The sequence below is a fragment of the Bos grunniens genome, chromosome 14 (genome assembly GCF_055505025.1).
Source record: "Bos grunniens cultivar Pamir isolate PY7600 chromosome 14, Bosgru_T2T1.0, whole genome shotgun sequence".
Classification (NCBI taxonomy): Eukaryota; Metazoa; Chordata; class Mammalia; order Artiodactyla; family Bovidae; genus Bos; species Bos grunniens.
This window is the reverse complement of record NC_141178.1, coordinates 23,481,968-23,498,841: the sequence shown is the minus strand read 5'-3', so window position 1 is coordinate 23,498,841 and position 16,874 is coordinate 23,481,968. Positions and strand designations below refer to the sequence as shown.

Genomic DNA, 16,874 nt, shown 5'->3' with positions numbered 1-16,874 from the left:
GATTAGCTAATTAAAGAATGAGAACAAAAGCCTGTATGCATCCATGTTGATTTATTTGAGATTAACAGTTATCTTGCTACAGAAAGCAAAAAAAGTATAACCTCAAATAGAATGAACATTCATACACTGAAGCGTCGCAATAATATAAGGTACCCCTAGGATACCTGGTGGGCATCCCCGGTGACTCAGTGGTAAAGAATCTGCTTGCACTGCCAAGCCACAGGAGACACGGGTTCGATCCCTGAGTCAGGAAGATCCCCTAGAGGAAGGCATGGCAACCCACTCCAGTATTCTTGCCTAAAGAATCCCCATGGACAGAGGAGCCTGGTGGGCTCCAGTTCATAGGGTTTCAAAGGGTCAGACACGACTGAAATGACTTAGTATGTATGTACAGGATATCTGGTAACAAAACCACTTGGTCTCAAATGCAAGTTATATCAAGTTCCTCACTATCCAAAGTAAAGGTACAATAAAGAAGATAACTACATTTACACTAAGGACATCTGAAAATACTGACTTGGGTTGGGTGCACTGAATCCAGTGGTTGCATGCAGAATAATTCCAGATATACATGAGAAGTTCTTATTCTAGAGGATGCAGTTATAGCAAGAACATAATTACTGTTGAATATATATATATATATATATATATATATATAATATTGAGACATGGCTGTAGTCTCTAGAATTTTCTGCATCATTCAAAGTCACAGGCATTTTCAAGGACATTTTTGACTCAAGGCAATATTTCACTTGCCCACTGGCTTCAGCTTCTGTTCTCCTCTTAAGATGTAACTGGTACTCATACTTTCTCTCAGAGACGGATAAAAGCAGAGTGGACTCTAGAACTTGGATCCGGGGACTCCTGCATCATTGATTTTATGTCACATCAGGTGTCACTATGTGTTCCAGAAATACAAACTAAGTTCAAAAGCCCTTTTAATAAAATATAATCCCAAAGACAGATTTTCCAGGGCATATTTTCAAATTTTGCATACAAAGTACTCCAAGAAGTATTTTTCTTTCTCTTTTTAATTTTTTATATTAGATGGTGTCTTGATTTATCTAGCCTACATTTCCCTTTCATTAGTATATCTAATCCAGAAAAGGCAATGGCAACCCACCCCAGTACTCTTGCCTGGAAAATCCCATGGATGGAGGAGCCTGGTGGGCTGAAGCCCATGGGGTCGCTTCACTTTCACTTTTCACTTCCATGCATTGGAGAAGGAAATGGCAACCCACTCCAGTGTTCTTGCCTGGAGAATCCCAGGGACGGGGGAGCCTGGTGGGCTGCCGTCTATGGGGTCGCACAGAGTCGGACACGACTGAAGCGACTTAGCAGCAGCAGCAGCATATCTAATCAAATTTGATTTTGTTTCCTTTTTCTTATGTTTTAACTCTCTGGCTCTTAATACCAAAATTATTCTACCATAGGAGCATCAGTGAAAGATATTAGCCTTCTTATAGCTAAATAGCCTTAAACATTGCTTAGTATAGAATATCAGATTTTCGTTTGTGACATTCAGGAATCCCAACATGAAATGAATGAATTTAAGTTCTTTTTATATTCCCATGAGAAATGATCTCTCTCTCTCTCTCTCTCTCTCTCTCTCTCTCTCTCTCTCTCACACACACACACACACACACACACACAGGGTTAAAGTTGGAGAGAAGATCAAATAAAATCACAGCACTGGAGGAAAACTCTGTCCCTGGTTGCCTGTCAGTAGACATTATTTTTTTCTCTCCCATAAATACCCATCACTACTACAAAGCTATTGTACTGGGCTATTGCACTCAAAACTTACTATTGACAATAGCTGTGGGCAAAATAGAAGCCATGGCAGCTTGCTGAGGAAGCAGCTGAATTGAGTCCAGCAGGCGCGCCGGGTACATCCCTTCTGTAAGAGTCATCTGACTGGCAGCTTGTAGCCTTGAGTCAAAATCCACCACAAAGGCAATTAGCTCTTCACCCTCAGAGATGGCCTTCGTAGTCGTGCACCAAAGCTGACCCCCTATTAAGAAAAAAAAAGGAAGAGAAAGATAGAATTGACATAGAATGCTCCAGCCTGCTGTACATTGGATTGATGTTAACAGCACCTTCTCATTTTCACATCAGTTTCTACTGGGTGGAGTGTTGGATCAAGACAACAGCTGCCCTCCTCTTCCCTTTGTTCACTTAAAACCATAAAACAGCCAGTTATTTTACCAGCGACACAGGTTTATAATAGCAAAGAACTGCAATTCGGGACAGGCAACTATGGCAAACCACATGAAAGTCTGGTAAAACAAGAGAGGAAATTTTTATAGAAAAGGGGAAGTTGAAGAGCTATGATAAACCAAAAGTCCATTGGAAACTGGAAGTTTGAAATATAGTGGCTTTTCATTGGCTGAGTTGTTACAGACTTTCATTGGCTGAGCTGTTGTCAGGTGACGAGAAATGCTTTCTTCCTCCAGCTGAGCGGCATTAAATAGTGTCACTTCCTGATGGAGATACAAAGTCCATTTCTTCCTGTTGGGCTCTGTATTGAAGTTAAGTGGTACTTGCCAGCTCCTGCATCTGACCTTCCTACTCCATTTTATGAATTTTCATACCTCCTGTGTGGAAAATTATATTTCTTGCATTAAATGTACTGTTCAGTGATCAACAGTGGGAGAAGACTAAGGAACGAGTATAGACATAATCTGTACAGAGTTTTGTCAAAACGTTGACAACTTTTTGCCTTCTGGTGCTTGACTTAATCATTAACCGTGCTATTACATGGTATATACTGCCAAAGAACAAGCATGATAGGGATCCAACCACAAAATGTATTCCAAGTGAGCCTTTGAAGTTACTCTTCCTGTACCTTACTGCTCTTTTTCTCTCTTTCCCAGACACTGATATATCAGATACTGATACTGGTATGTGTGTGTGTGTGTGTGTGTGTGTGTATATATATATATATATATATATGATACCTAAAACTACAAAGGAAGTAAACAAACTTCCTAAAATTTAGAAAGTTTAAATGAAATTCCAGTTAGTTTTGTTCTCCGCATAAGTCTGCTCCCATTTTTTTTTTTTTTTTCCCGGAGGGGCGGATGCTGAGTGATCTTTATTTTTATAATATTTCTTATAATACAGCTTCTTTATCTCTCTTTACCCTGACTGAACTTCCTGAAAAGAAGATACACCAAAGATCCTTTTCAAAAAGGCTTATTTAAATAAAGATTTGTTTAAATGAAAAGAACCCTTTCTTCAAACACTAAGATAGACTCTGGCTCGGCGCTTCAAATGATCACGTGTGGTGCATTAAAAAGAAAATTAACTATGCAAGTACATCTTCTAATGTATTGGAATGCGATAGCAAATGCTCATTTATTTAACATGTTTAGACAGGCAAAGCACTTATATTTTGTTATCTACACTCTCAGGCCTAGATACGTATCCTATACAGTTATGCCTGAAATAATATGGCATAGTTGATATGTTATAAAGCTTTTTTCTCATTGTGTATATATTGCAAGGCTATATATTGTACTCATTAAGCAAGCAAAAACTGTATCCATTCTGATAAGTAATATTGCTCTGTTTATCTTTCAGAGTAACTGCCTTTTCAACTGCACTTCATTTTTTCCACCCTCAAAGAGATCATAGTTTTTAAACAACTTGTGGTAAAACTCGGGTGGAAAAGATAACAACAGCATATGATATGGCACAGTTGACTAGAAGATTCAGGACATCGCTTTAGAGAGACCTGGGACGTTAATTAAAGCAGCTGATTAAATGTTAGAGGCAAGCAAACAAGACACCATTTGTGACAGTATGTTTGTGAAAAAATAAAGCTAAAATTACCGACCTCAAATTTATGTGAACATTTCCAAGGAAAACACACATTTACTAAAGGACTAGAAAACAACCACTTTTTTTTTTCCACTTTGGCTCTAACATATCTGAAAGAATACAAATTTGCCCAAGTTGAAAAACAGATTCATTTTGGTACTGATTGATTGATTTACAAACGTAGAAGCTAAATGGCATCATCGTGGAATTCGATGATGGAATTAGTGGAAAGCGCTAAGTTGGTGCTGTTTCTGCTGGTGCCACCTCTTTCACCCGGGAGGCTTCTGCCTTTGGCTGCTCTGCCTTCTCTGATGTGCATACAGATCCAAACTACTCACGGCTCTAGACAAGGTAATCATCTGCACCTTATCTTTCCTCTGGGAAGCCGCTTATTAAGTGAGTCCGTGTAATAGCGAGGTGGGGAGGGCAGAGGCAGGCAGTTCAGCCTCCTAGCCTGGTCTTTTGGAGTCACGGGATTTCAGCGTTGAACTGCATAACTTATATTACTGGTAATAGTTTCCCATTTTTGATAAATTTATATTGTTGGTAAATCTAGCTATGGCTATGTTTTACAACGGAAAAGTTGTAAATTCAGGTACCCAGGAGAAATCAATAGTTTAGAGAAGGTAGCACTCAGCTTATCTTTATCACAGCAGTGAGCTCCATAGCAAGATGACTCCGAGTACTTGTGCTCAAACTTTGAACCCAAAAGATCCAGTCAATAAAATAAAATAAAATCCACAAATTATTAAGTGCAAGAGGGAGGAGATATATGTATACTTATAGCTGATTCACATTGTTGGACAGCAGAAACCAACACAACATTGTAAAACAATTATCTTCCAATTAAAAAAAAAGAATAAAGAAACATGTAGAAAAACTTCTCCAAAAAACAAACAAAACATCATTTTTCTACATTATTAGGCAGCCTGGCAGCAGTAATACATATGTTTTTGGACGTGTTCAGTAATGTTTCATATTTTATTGTCTTTACCATTTTATATTATGGTTTCATCAGAGCATGTCATTTTAAAAGGCTAAATTGGACTGAAAATGTACTTTGCAGGTTTGACGAGAGAGTCAGCTGTTTTAGGATTTAGTCTTTCAAATGAATCATTCAGTTCAGTATTCACTGAACTCCCCACTGTGTGCCAGGTCGGGTGCTTTGGCTTCACACACACCTTACATACAAACTGAATGTACACATGTAAACGAATTCTAATACTACGTGCTGGTGTCATGCCCTAGTGCTAAAGAAAATGTGAGACAGGTGAATAGCTGAGACTTCTTGGGGGAGTCAGGCAAGGCATCCCAGATGACTTTTTTCTTTTTTTATTAACTCAAGAAGAATAGAGGTAAACTAGCTGAAGTGTGTTGGGGGGACCTGGCATCATTACTGGCAGAGAAAGGTACATGGGTGTGAGGGCAGGGCTACGGAAGAGACTCGGGGGCTGGCAAACCTGGAGCTTGGAGCCTGAGGGAGGAAACAGGTGGATTATGGGAAGTGGGGCGCCGGAACCAGCCTGTTCAGGATCACAGGGTGGGATGTTCAACTGTCAGGAGTTTTGAGTGCTGTTGATGTCAAGTTGGTAACTAGATACTAGCGGCTGTGAGAGCTGTAGCATCTGCTGTCAAAATTGGAAACATTACAAATCAGGGCTTCCTCCCACAAAAAATTTAGAAGAGGGTGAGACAGTTTTGATGTAACATAAAAACAGTTGTGTCTGGCTCATGGTGGGGAGATGGTGTGCATTTTTTTTTTCCAGTGAATGAATGAACAAATTTTTGACCTGAGCTCTTCCCCCTCAGAATATAGATCTGAGGGTCATGAGGAGAATAAACTGAAGGGGTAGGAAATGTTACCTCAAAGGCTATTAGGAGGCTGTTGTACTTAGTTCAGTTGTAAGAAGTGTAAATTGTAAGGTAGCAAAGGGCCAGTTTCCAGAGACATGGCTGAGAGAGGACTGGGGTGGTTTCGTGAGATGGACAAGAAAAAGGAAATTGTTGAAAGTGACACAGACGTTCCTGGTTTGGGAAACCAGACGATGGTAATTCCACTAGCAACATAGGACTGGAAAAGGTCAGTTTTCATTCCAATCCCAAAGAAAGGCAATGCCAAAGAATGCTCAAACTACCACACAATTGAACTCATCTCACACACTAGTAAAGTAATGCTCAAAATTTTCCAAGCCAGGCTTCAGCAATATGTGAACGGTGAACTTCTAGATGTTCAAGCTGGTTTTAGAAAAGGCAGAGGACCAGAGATCAAATTGCTAACATCTGCTGGATCATTGAAAAAGCAAGAGAGTTCCAGAAAAACATCTATTTCTGCTTTATTGACTATGCCAAAGCCTTTGACTGTGTGGATCACAATAAACTGTGGAAAATTCTGAGAGATGGGAATACCAGACCACCTGACCTGCCTCTTGAGAAACGTATATGTAGGTCAGGAAGCAACAGTTAGAACTGGACATGGAACAACAGACTGGTTCCAAATAGGAAATGGAGTACATCAAGGCCATATACTGTCACCCTGCTTATTTAACTTATATGCAGAGTACATCATGAGAAATGCTGGGCTGGAAGAAGCACAAGCTGGAATCAAGATTGCCAGGAGAAATATCAATAACCTCAGATATGCAGATGACACCACCCTTATGGCAGAAAGTGAAGAACTAAAAAGCCTCTTGATGAAAGTGAAAAAGGAGAGTGAAAAAGTTGGCTTAAAGCTCAACATTCAGAAAACAAAGATCATGGCATCTGGTCCCATCACTTCATGGCAAATAGATGGGGAAACAGTGGAAACAGTGTCAGACTTTATTTTTCTGGGCTCCAAAATCACTGCAGATGGTGACTGCAGCCATGAAATTAAAAGACGCTTTCTCCTTGGAAGGAAAGTTATGACCAACCTAGATAGCATATTCAAAAGCAGAGACATTACTTTGCCAACAAAGGTCCGTCTAGTCAAGGCTATGGTTTTTCCTGTGGTCATGTATGGATGTGAGAGTTGGACTGTGAAGAAAGCTGAGCGCCAAAGAATTGGTGCTTTTGAACTGTGGTGTTGGAGAAGACTCTTGAGAGTCCCTTGGACTGCAAGGAGATCCAACCAGTCCATTCTAAAGGAGATCAGCCCTGGGTGTTCTTTGGAAGGAATGATGCTATAGCTGAAACTCCAGTACTTTGGCCACCTCATGTGAAGAGTTGACTCACTGGAAAAGACTCTGATGCTGGGAGGGATTGGGGGCAGGAGGAAAGGGGATGACAGAGGATGAGATGGCTGGATGGCATCACCGACTCGATGGACATGAGTTTGAGTGAACTCCAGGAGTTGGTGATGGACAGGGAGGCCTGGTGTGCTGCAATTCATGGGGTGGCAAAGAGTCGGACACAACTGAGCAACTGAACTGAACTGAAAGCTGGTATATTAACAAGTAGTATTGTGTAGACAGTACATATCATTGGTATTAATTTAGGAATAATTTCTTTGGGCCTGATAGACTAGGTAGTTTATGTATTTCTCATCTACTTTAATCCTATTGATTATTCTGAGGTGAATGATAGTATCCTCATTTAAGAGTTGAAAAAATTGAAGCTTTTTTTGGAGAGGTTAACTCCAAAAAATTGGAGAGGTTAACTCACTTTCAAAGCTGTTTCCCTTTGCAGAATCATGATTTAGATTTCTGTCTGTCCACCTCCATAGCCCAAGTGTGCATGTATGTACATGTGTGTTGTATGTATTTGTGTATATATATGGATGGAAATGAAATTTGGCTTTGAAATGGTAGAGTTTGAGGTACCTGAGTAGTTTTTTGGTGGATGTATCCAGGAGGCAACTGGACCTAGGGGAAGAATAAGGCTAGAGAAAAAAAAAAATTTGGAAGTCATCAACACATTCTAAATAACTATGGGTGTTCTTTGCATTGGTGTGGTAATACACATGAAAAGAAAAAGAATGAAGATTGAAACTTGGAGAATCTAAACATTTAAGATGTGAGTAGAAGAGATACAATCATTTAAAGACATAGAAAACCTATATTTGGAAAGGTGAGGGGGAACCAAAAAAAATGGTGTCACAAAAGTCAAGGATTGATTCTTGGAAAGAGCTTGGACAAATTTTTTAGATGATGAGTTTAGAGCATACAACTTGAGGAAGCCACTTATATGGAGAGATATCCCAAGTACTGTAACACAGTTTTATTGATTCAAATAAAATATTCTAAGTGTGACTGCTAGTGAAGATATAATCCCATCTGGAGGAAGTGTGGACACTGGAACCAGACTCCTTGGTGGACACTGGAACCAGACTCCTGGAGTGCAAATCTTGGCTCTGCCACTTGCTAACTCTGTGACTTTGAACTTGTCACCTAAGCATTCTATCAGTTTCCTCAAAATTAAAAATGGAAATGATGATAATAATACTGAACTCAAGATATTATCATGAGGACTAAATAAGGTAGTACAGGTGGAAGCTTAAGAACAGCATTTCAGTTCAGTTCAGTCTCTCAGTCGTGTCTGACTCTTTGTGACCCCATGGACTGCAGCACATCAGGCTTCCCTGTCCATCACCAACTCCTGGAGCTTACTCAAACTCATGTCCACCAGGTCAGTTATGCCATCCAACCATCTCATCCTCTGTCATCCCCTTCGCCTCCCACCTTCAATCTTTCCCAGCATCAGGGTCTTTTTCAAAGAGTCAGTTCTTCACATCAGGTGGCCAAAGTATTGGAGTTTCAGTTTCAGCATCAGTCCTTCCAATGATGCTGATTTCAGGACTGATTTCCTTTAGGATGGATTGGTTGGATATCCTTGCAGTCCAAGGGACTCTCAAGAGTCTTCTCCAACACCACAGTTTGAAAGCATCTATTCTTCGCCACTCAGCTTTCTTTATAGTCCAACTCACATCCATACGTGACTACTGGAAAAACCACAGCTCTGACTGAATGGACTTTTGTTGGGAAAGTAATGTCTCTGCTTTTTAATATGCTGTCTAGGTTGGTCATAGCTTTTCAGTAAGTGCTATGTAATTGTTAACCATTATTCCTTTTGGTTTGGTTTGGGTGGGTCTGTTTTTCTCATTTCTCATTGCCCTGCTAAGTCCAAGGAAAGAAATCTCACAGGAAAGAAAACACAAACCTATGAATTCAGTGAGTACATGTGTCTGTGCTTCATGGGAGAAAACTAACTCATTTAGAAAAAAAGATTAAGGCTGCATCATTTTTGGATCACATACCGTATCTTGACCCATTAGAAACTAACATAGTTTCTAGCAATCTACATGGGGCTGAGGAGACAGGAGAACCAGTTTCCTACTCTACTGGTTTTAGAGCTAGGGTAAATAGAGCCAACTCTCATTTACAATTCAATAAATGAGAGGACATTTATTGGAGGACAGTAGTATTCATCTTGATTAGGAAACGATCTAAGTGCATGAAAATGATAAATCATGTTGATATTTAGGTTTTTTGATGTCTTTACTGATTGTCCTCATGTTCAATGGAAACAAATCACAGGGTATTATGTTTGGTTTTAACATGAGACCACCGCTATCAAAACAAAAACAAGAACACAAAGAAAACAAACCAAAACCCCCAAACAAAACCACCAGAAAACAAGTACTGGCAAGAATGTAGAGAAATTAGAACCCTTGTGCACTAGTGGTGGGAGTGTAAAATGGGAGAACCACCCTGGGAAAGAGTATGACAGTTCCTCAAAAAATTAAAAATAAAATTACCTATGATCCAGCATTTATACTTCTGGGTATATACTCAAAAGAATTGAACACCAGGTCTCAAAGAGATATTTCCATACCCATGTTCAAAGCAGCATTATTAAAAATACCTAAAACATGGAAGCAACCCACTGTCCACTGACAGAAGAATGGATAAGAAAATGTAGTGTATACATACAGTGGTATATTATTCAGCCTTTAAAAAGCTGGCAATGCTACAACATAGATGAACCTTGAGGACCTTGTTATAAATAAAATAAGACAGTCCCAAAAGGACAAATACTGTATGATTCCACTGATATGAGGTCCTCAGGGTATTCAAAGACAGGGACAGAAAGTAGGATGGTGGTTGCCAGGGGTTAAGGCAGCAGGAGTGAGAAACTATTGTTTAATGGGTATAGAGTCCCTTGGACAGCAAGGAGATCAAACCAACATCTGCAGCTGAAGCTCTAATACTTTGGCCACCTGATGTGAAGAGCTGACTCACTGGAAGAGATCCTGATGCTGGGAAAGACTGAAGGCAAAAGGAGAAGGGGGCAACAGAGGATGAGATGGTTAAATGGCATCACAAATTCAATGGACATGAATTTGAGCAAACTCTGGGAGATGGTGAAGGACAGAGGAGCCTGGCATGGCCATAGTCCATGGGGTCGCATAGAGTCAGACATGACTTAGCAACTGAACAACAGCAATAGCAAAAGCCAAACAAGAGTGAGGCCTTCTTCCTTCAGTTTTCCTAATGAAGCTACTTTAACTACTGGTGGCTCAGTGGTAAAGGATCCGCTTGACAATGCAGGAGACACGAGAGACCTGGGTTCGATCTCTGGGTCAGGAAGATCCCCTGGAAGAGGGCATGGCTACCCACTCCCGTATTCTTGTCTGGAGAATCGAATGGACAGAGGGGCCTGGAGGGTTATGGTCCATAGGGTCACAAAGAGTTGGACACAGCTGAGCAGCAGCGACTTAGCAGCAGCAGCAGCAGAGCAGCAGCAACTGACAGCCAAGACCAGCACAATGAAGTTTCTACTGAGATGCAGTTTACTTTCTTTGACCACATTAACTATTTTCATTTGAATGAACTTTAGATGTTTGTTAGATCTGAAACTTTTGAGTGTTTCAGCTCCTGGTGACTTTGTTGATTTGGGTTTCTGTCTGTGCTTAGTGTTCCTGTCAACTTTCTATGGATGTGAAACTTAAGGAATCTAAACAGATGTTTTCTGTAGCTTTCAAATGCGGTGGTATGTTTAATGTCTCCAGATTTAAACCAAGAGGATTTTCTACATACTAATCTACATGAATGGTATATTGATATAAACATCAATAAAATTATGTAAAGGTGTTGGGCTTCCCAGGTGGCTCAGTGGTAAAGATTCTGCCTGCCAATTCAGGAGCCACAGGAGATGCAGGTTGGATCCCTGGGTCAGGAAGATCTTCCGGAGGAGGAAATGGCAACCCATTCCAGTATTCTTGCTGGGATAATCCCATGGACAGAGGAGCCTGGCGGGCTACTATCCATGGGGTTGCAAAGAGTTGGACACGACTGAGCGACTGAGCATGCATGTAAGTTGGGTGCAAGTATGGAAATGTCATATAGATTTATCTGATAAAATTTTTACAACTTTCTTTTCACAGTAATTCGAGAATTAATGATCCTGGTCTAAGGGGTTATATGCTAATAATGAGGTATTGCTTGCATCCAAAATCACTGAAAATTTATTTGTCCTCAGCATAAAAATGAACTAGAAAGAGTGCTTGACTTGTGGGTGAGAAAATTTAGTTCTAGCCCTGACTTTATTAGTTATTGTGTGGTCTTGTAGAAGCCCTTTAGCTATATCTATAACATGACAGTCTTTAGCTAGGTACCCCTAGATTATTATCATCAAGTAGTGAGCACCTTTTTATGCTTCTGTGACCAAAGTGCTAATAACAGGAATAATCACACATATATTAAGTGGTTACTATGTGTTCTGCACTGACACTGTGCTTTGCATCCATTATCTTAATTTCTCCCAAGAAAGCAGTGAGGTGACTTTTGTTTATTCCCATTTTACTGTGGGATCATGAAGCTGGAATTTTACATAAGCTGTTCAAGAGCACACAGCCAGAGGGGATGTGGAAGAAAAGGAGATATGGGAGATGGGATTTTGAACAAGGCAGCTGGGCTCTAGATTCTGGATGAAATGCTAGGTGTCAAGTCACAGCACTATCTGATGTTCACTAACTAACTATCTTGTACCTTACCTTGAGTATTCAGAATCACTGATATGTCTCTGAATCAGAAATAAGATAGTTCATGCCCTTACCAGGTGGCGCTAGTGGTAAAAAACTCGCCTGGCGATGTGGCAGACATGAGACACACGTTCAATCCCTGGATCAGGAAGATTCCTTGGAGGAGGGCACAGCAATCCACTCCAGTATTCTTGCCTGGAGAACGCCATGGACAGAGGAGCCCGGTGGGCTACAGTCCATGGGGTCTCAAAGAGTCGGACACGACAGAAGTGACTTAGCATGCACATCAGGAAGATTTACATGGTGATAAGACATAGCTTGAAAATGTATAACCACAATATGGAGAATAATGTTCATCTTTGTGATGTGGAAGTAATGCCAAGTTATCTTCTAACATGACAAAGAGCTTATACTTAGTACTTACTATATGCTGAGTGCTAGTCTAAATATTTCAGACCTATTAAATATGGATGTAGCATTTGCTCAAGTTGAGTTGGATACTAAAAGGCATCAAAATTCTTTATAACCACGACTGCATAGTACATTCACCTGGGAACTCTTCATCACCACTGGTTCCTGGGTCCTACCCCAGATCAATCAAATCAGAATCCCTAGGAGTGAGGTCTGGGCTTCATTATTTTTCAGAAGCTCCCTGAAAGGCTTCCTATGCCTCTAGAGTTAAGGATCACTGGCATAAGGGTAAACTATTCGCAGTTTGTACAGAGTAGAAAGAATGGAAGTCTAGGAACAAAAAAGTCTCTCTTGATAATCAAATATTTCATTGACTTGTTCAAACAGTTCAATAGAGAGATGTCTACTTTGAAACTCAGAAAATGACAACTGAAAATAGCTTTGAATAGTATTTGAAGAATATGGGCATGGTGAGTGAAAAGGTGTAGAAAAGTGGATAAAGAAGGTAATGACTTTGCATCACCCTTCAACTGCATAAACCAGTTAGGAATTTAGTTAATTTGTGAATTGTATTTAGCTTTACAATGTTTAACTCTTTATAATTTGGAAGATGTGTAACTTATTATTAGAAATGATTAATAACATTGCAAAGAAAAAAAGAACTGAAAGATCATATCATGCAAACCAGAGCAAAAAAAAAAAAAAAAAATCAGATTCCTACTGCCTGGGCATGAAGTCTTTATCAAATGACATCAGGCACTAAAGCAGCTGATACCTTCCCTGAATCTACCAAACGGAGCACTGCTTGCCTCTAGTGCTGCAAATGTAGTCACTCTCCCCAGTCTCCACACCCACACATAAAGGGCAAATACACTCAAGGTTCCATAGAAAGTAATAACTACCCAGACCTTGACGTTCTTGAAAAACCATGTACTTGCTGTTCTAAGTAATGTTTATGATCAAAGTTCTTGTACAAACAGATATGGTTCCTAACAGGAAGCTTATAAATTCTTCTCATAATTGCTGTCAAAACTGCAGTGAAGTGTACTACAAGTTTTGATAATAAAGAATAAAGTCACAGTTCAAGCTCGATTATATTTTGGAAATTCACGCTCCTCTTCCTAGAAGCGGTGGCCTTAAATATCTCCCCATCCTGCCAAATTTTTCACTTGCACTTTTATTATTTATGAAATCAGTGTCTGCACAATGTCAGGCAGACCTCTGCTGATAAACTCTAATTAAGATTAAGACAAGCCGTTTGGAAAGGATCCCATCATTAGCAAACATGATAAACACAAAAATACTCCCTACTTGTCAACCAGGAGCAATTCAGTAACCTAACAGTATTATCTGTTGCTAGGTTACAGAGCTGACAAAGCTTCAATTATATTGTTCAACCATACCTATAGAGTTCTGTATAAGCAAAATGTATCCAGTATAAAAGCATGTAACTTCGTCCATGCTATCTGCAATTCATGCTTTCTTACAATGGTAAAAATCAGGTTAATAATTACATAGCACGCTGAAAAATCTTTTCCATGTGTTATGTCTATACATGTGTCTTTCTAATTTACCTGTGTGATTGATAGACACTTGCTTTGTAAAAATAAGGAAATGCAAGCAACATGAAGCTGTAAACCTTAAGCACAACTACATCTGGGCTCATCAAGATATGGACCTAAGCTTAGCATAAAAATATACAGTAAATTGAACCAATTATATCACATTTAGATTCTGTATTAATATTATTCTGCCTCAGTATGTATAAGGATAAGGAACCTCGAGCAATTAGATAGAGATGCCAGTTTGGAACTTTATTCTGAGCTTAAAAAAATCCCAAACCCGCACACACTCAACTAACAATACAAAAGGAAATCAGTGGTTTTCAATACTAATTTATTCTAATGGATTTTCTAAGGATATTTTAAAAGTTGAAGTTGGTAACTTTTACTACACAGCATTAAGTCATTAAAGCTTACTTCTCTTTATTGGACTGGGAACACTAAGGGGAAAAATCAATGAAACAGTCTCCAAAAATACAGACATCTGATGGGAAAAAAAAACAAAGAAAAACTGTAAAAAGAGAAAGTCTATGTGAATCAGACATTTGAAATTTTTTACTGTGGGTGATTTTGTGTGTGTGTGTGTGTGAGATTTTCATGGAAATTTAGAGAAAAGGTAATTACACATAAATGAACCAGCATTTTAAAATAGCTTTGGTGTAAAATATATTATATACTAAATTGCTACAGCATTTTGATTCCTTAAGATGTACAGTGATATTTCCACATTAACCTAAAATTCTGTTTCCTTCACGTGTGTGAAATACAAGAAGGTGGTCAAGTGATCAGAGTTCAATTAAGAAAGGTTATATATTGCTGTATAGAGTAAACCCGGAGAAGGCAATGGCACCTCACTCCAGTACTCTTGCCTGGAAAATGCCATGGACGGAGCAGGCTGGTAGGCTGCAGTCCATGAGGTCGCTAAGAGTTGGGCATGACTGAGTGACTTCACTTTCACTTTTCACTTTCACACATTGGAGAAGGAAATGGCAACCCACTCCAGTGTTCTTGCCTGGACAATCCCAGGGACAGGGTAGCCTGGTGGGCTGCCATCTACGGGGTCGCACAGAGTCAGACACGACTGAAGCGACTTAGCAGCAGCAGCAGCATAGAGTAAACCATGATCCCCTTTAGGCACACTAGCATAAATCCATTCTCTGGGGGAATAAATGGGCTGTTGAACACACACACACACACACGACACTGTTTCTGGAAGCAGAAGAAACAAGGATACTTGTTTGTCCATTAACTTCTTTTTTTTACCTAAATAATGTGAAAATACAACATGATGCCCACTTATGAAATTTAGTCTTGTCACAACTAGGAAGGGATTGGGCAGAATAATTCCTCCAAAGCTGAGTAACAGTCCCATTTCAACATCACAGGTGTTACTACCTAGATCTCAAGCTAGGGACATTCACACAGCACATGTATCTATACGAAGCCAGGATGTTTAATACCAATTTTATAATGAATTCTAATCCAATACTGTTGAAATTCTTGACAGTGGAGTAGTGCAAGGAACGGAACTTATAAATTATGTGTGCCCCTTCTTTGCAAACCGCTGTGGAGGTTTCTTTGTGCATTGGCAAATACAGTAGGAATACGAGGTATTGTGTGGGTCCTCCTGCACAGCACCTGATAAAAGAATAAAGAGCTGTGACATATTCTTAAAACAATAGAGGAATTAAAGGGAAACAATGGGCCAGCTGCTTCATTAATACAATCAAAAGGGAGCCCAGCACAGAGGAGTCCAGATAATTAAGCACTACTCTTTTAGACCTCCTTTCTAGAATAAAATTGCTTTAAAATGCATTAACTACTTCATAGTTGTTAGATAGATCTCTGCACTTGTTTATTTAGGGTTGATTAATGCCTTTTTTCCGTATGCAGCAACATGCCAAGTCATCGTCTACAATAGTTTTTGAATAAAATAGAGTGAGGATAATTGATAAAGATCTGAACCATACACAGCAATAAATCAAAAGCATTTTGCAAAAGGTCTTTCCTGTTTTTAAATAATCTTTAACATTTTTCATTTGTACTTATAGGCAATGCAGGGCATTTTGGAGCATTTAACTTTCCCATGCTGGCTTTCTTGACATCTTTTTATAGAACATCCTAGCAGTTCCTGAGAGAAGGAGGAAAAAAAATCAGACTTGACCAGCAACTCTAGAGTGTGCCTTTGGTTTGGGGGGGCCAAAGAAGAGAAGCGATTTTGTTTTCAATTCTTCTTTGCCTTTTCCAACCAAGAGGGATGGACACATGGCAGAATCACTTGCCAAATGCACGATTCATCCTTCATTAACTTGATTATAGAAAACAAAGAAACCAACTTTTTATGCGCTTTATATTAAAACACAATTTACAATTTAAGATAGCAAGGCTTTTCATTCTTCAGCCTTTCCTGTGATGTCAATAGAACATTTAATTGCTTAAGAACTGGCAAATTGGGAACGGAATACTGTGTGCTGAATGTTGATGTGAGAATAAAACTTCACACTCTGCTTTTCTCCCAAATATTTTTAAGTAGGTTTATGTCAACCCAACATTAAAATTACAAACTTTACTGAGTGATGTGGTCAGTTTAAGTAAGATTTATTCTATTCTGTGATTTTAGGATCTTAATTGAGAATCTCAGGTACAATTAGAAAGAAGAAGGCAGGGAGATAAATGAATAGACGTACTTAACGGTATTTCTGAGATTGAGAAGAAAGATTTTTGCTTTTACACATATGTTATATATGATTTAAAATTTATCAGCTGGAGTCATATTTCCAAAAACTTTCCTGGATTATGTCGATATTTTAGAGGATATGAAATATCTAATTCCAGCTATGAAACCTGATTCTGATTTCAGGAGCTAGTTTCCAATTAGCTTGATAAGTTTTGCTTGTCAATCAGGAAATAAAAACATATAAATTAATAGTCGGTATGAACAAAAATGACTATTTTGTGCTGTGCAAGTTGCTTCAGTCATGTCCGACTCTTTGCTACCCCATGGACTATAGCCCACCAGGCTTCTCTGTCCATGGGATTCTCCAGGTAAGAATACTGGAGTGGTTTTGTTTCGATTAAGTCCCAAATTTACTTTGTTAGTGTGAGAGTAAATTAGATAG

General features: G+C 39.3%; 1 protein-coding gene across 4 annotated transcripts in view; it reads right to left on the bottom strand.

Annotated features, from left to right (window-relative positions):
- ZFPM2 (zinc finger protein, FOG family member 2) overlaps positions 1 to 16,874 on the bottom strand; it is a 525,088-nt gene that overhangs the window by 10,383 nt on the left and 497,831 nt on the right. For all 4 annotated transcript variants that reach the window (XM_086336267.1, XM_086336268.1, XM_086336269.1 and 1 more), the window contains one exon: positions 1,808 to 2,014. In XM_086336267.1, coding sequence (XP_086192393.1) covers positions 1,808 to 2,014 — 207 coding nt within the window. The remainder of the gene's footprint in view (positions 1 to 1,807; positions 2,015 to 16,874) is intronic.